General features: G+C 35.0%; 1 protein-coding gene across 1 annotated transcript; it reads left to right on the forward strand.

Moving 5' to 3' along the window:
• Positions 1–233: 233 nt before the first annotated feature.
• On the forward strand, positions 234–1,234 carry LOC133336801 (NIF3-like protein 1). The gene is made up of 3 exons (XM_061545080.1): positions 234–349; positions 421–552; positions 1,075–1,234. Exons 1-3 carry the CDS (start codon positions 234–236, stop codon positions 1,232–1,234), a joined length of 408 nt encoding a protein of 135 aa, XP_061401064.1.

Below are 1,234 nucleotides of genomic sequence, written 5' to 3' on the forward strand. Positions count from 1 at the left end.
AGATTTTTATCGGTAAAACAATATTACTAATAATGAAACGATACTAAAGAAATTAGATGAACTAGTGAGATTGTATAGTTCCGTTTGTTCATTTCTCTGAATAGTTGGAATGAACTTGTCGTTCCGTCACGACACACCATCTATCCAACCAGCCGGCCGGCGAACAGTTTTGTTTTGGAATGTTGAAATCAGCAGCTTCAAGAAGTCAACAGTTTTTAAGATTTTACGGAAATATGTCTGGAGGTTTAGCTCTCAAGGAAGTTGTTACCAGCTTGGAACAATTTGCCCCCTTATCCTATGCCGAGAAATGGGATAACGTGGGTTTGCTGTTGGAACCATATGATCAGAAGTAAGGGAATTACCCTCGAATGCGATATTTTATTTAATATGTAATACATATATATATCATTTCCCTTTTAGACCCGTGGAGAAGATTCTACTCACGAATGATTTAACGGAGGCTGTTATGCGGGAAGCCATCGACAAGAAAGTCAATATGATTCTATCGTATCATCCACCAATATTTGCTGCACTCAAGAGGATAACCCAGAAGTATGTAACGGATTTTGGCAAAAGTTGAATATATGAACTGAACTGGGATCGAACTGAAATTTTACCATACATAGGTTTTGGTATGGTAATTATGGCAATATATATTTTTCTGAGGGAACTAAATAGGTATTTCCGAGACGGACCTACATTCTGTATTTAAAAAAATGCTATACCTACTATTAGAGGTTTATATTTTATTAAATTCGAACACTGTACTAAAAGAATTATTGTTTTAAATTTCATATATTGCTATAAAAATGTTATTGGAATTAATTTTTGGCATCAACTATTTCAAAAATTGTTAATTTTTACGAAGGTTTTGTTTGCGTTAGTTGAGCTGTTCATCTGTCCATAGGAGAAGTATGGACTTTCCCCACATAACCAATATATAATAAGCTTACAGTACATAACACTGGTACAAATGTCGGATCGATTTCGGTCCAGCTTCTATTTTCAACTTGTTCCCTGATTTCTCATAAAAGTTTTATTAAACAAATATAAATATTTTCGTTTGTATTTTAGAGATTGGAAACAACGTATTGTAACTATGTGCTTTGCCAACTCCATTGCTATGTATTCACCCCACACAGCCTGGGATGCTACGTTGGGTGGTGTAAATGATTGGCTCGCAAGTGCATTGCCAGTGAAGGATGTCAAACCCATACAGGTATTTATTAAATAA

This window comes from Musca vetustissima, unplaced genomic scaffold (assembly GCF_032173495.1).
Source record: "Musca vetustissima isolate MV318-11 ecotype Yass unplaced genomic scaffold, APGP_CSIRO_Mvet_v1 utg6369, whole genome shotgun sequence".
NCBI classification, from domain to species: Eukaryota; Metazoa; Arthropoda; class Insecta; order Diptera; family Muscidae; genus Musca; species Musca vetustissima.

Excerpts from the sequence above, each read along its gene's own strand:
- LOC133336801 (XM_061545080.1), top strand. The coding sequence starts at position 234 with ATGTCTGGAGGTTTAGCTCTCAAGGAAGTTGTTACCAGCTTGGAACAA. Across the intron at positions 350-420 it reads TTGGAACCATATGATCAGAA|ACCCGTGGAGAAGATTCTAC; the intron begins GTAAGGGAATTA and ends TTTCCCTTTTAG. Across the intron at positions 553-1,074 it reads CTCAAGAGGATAACCCAGAA|AGATTGGAAACAACGTATTG; the intron begins GTATGTAACGGA and ends TTTGTATTTTAG.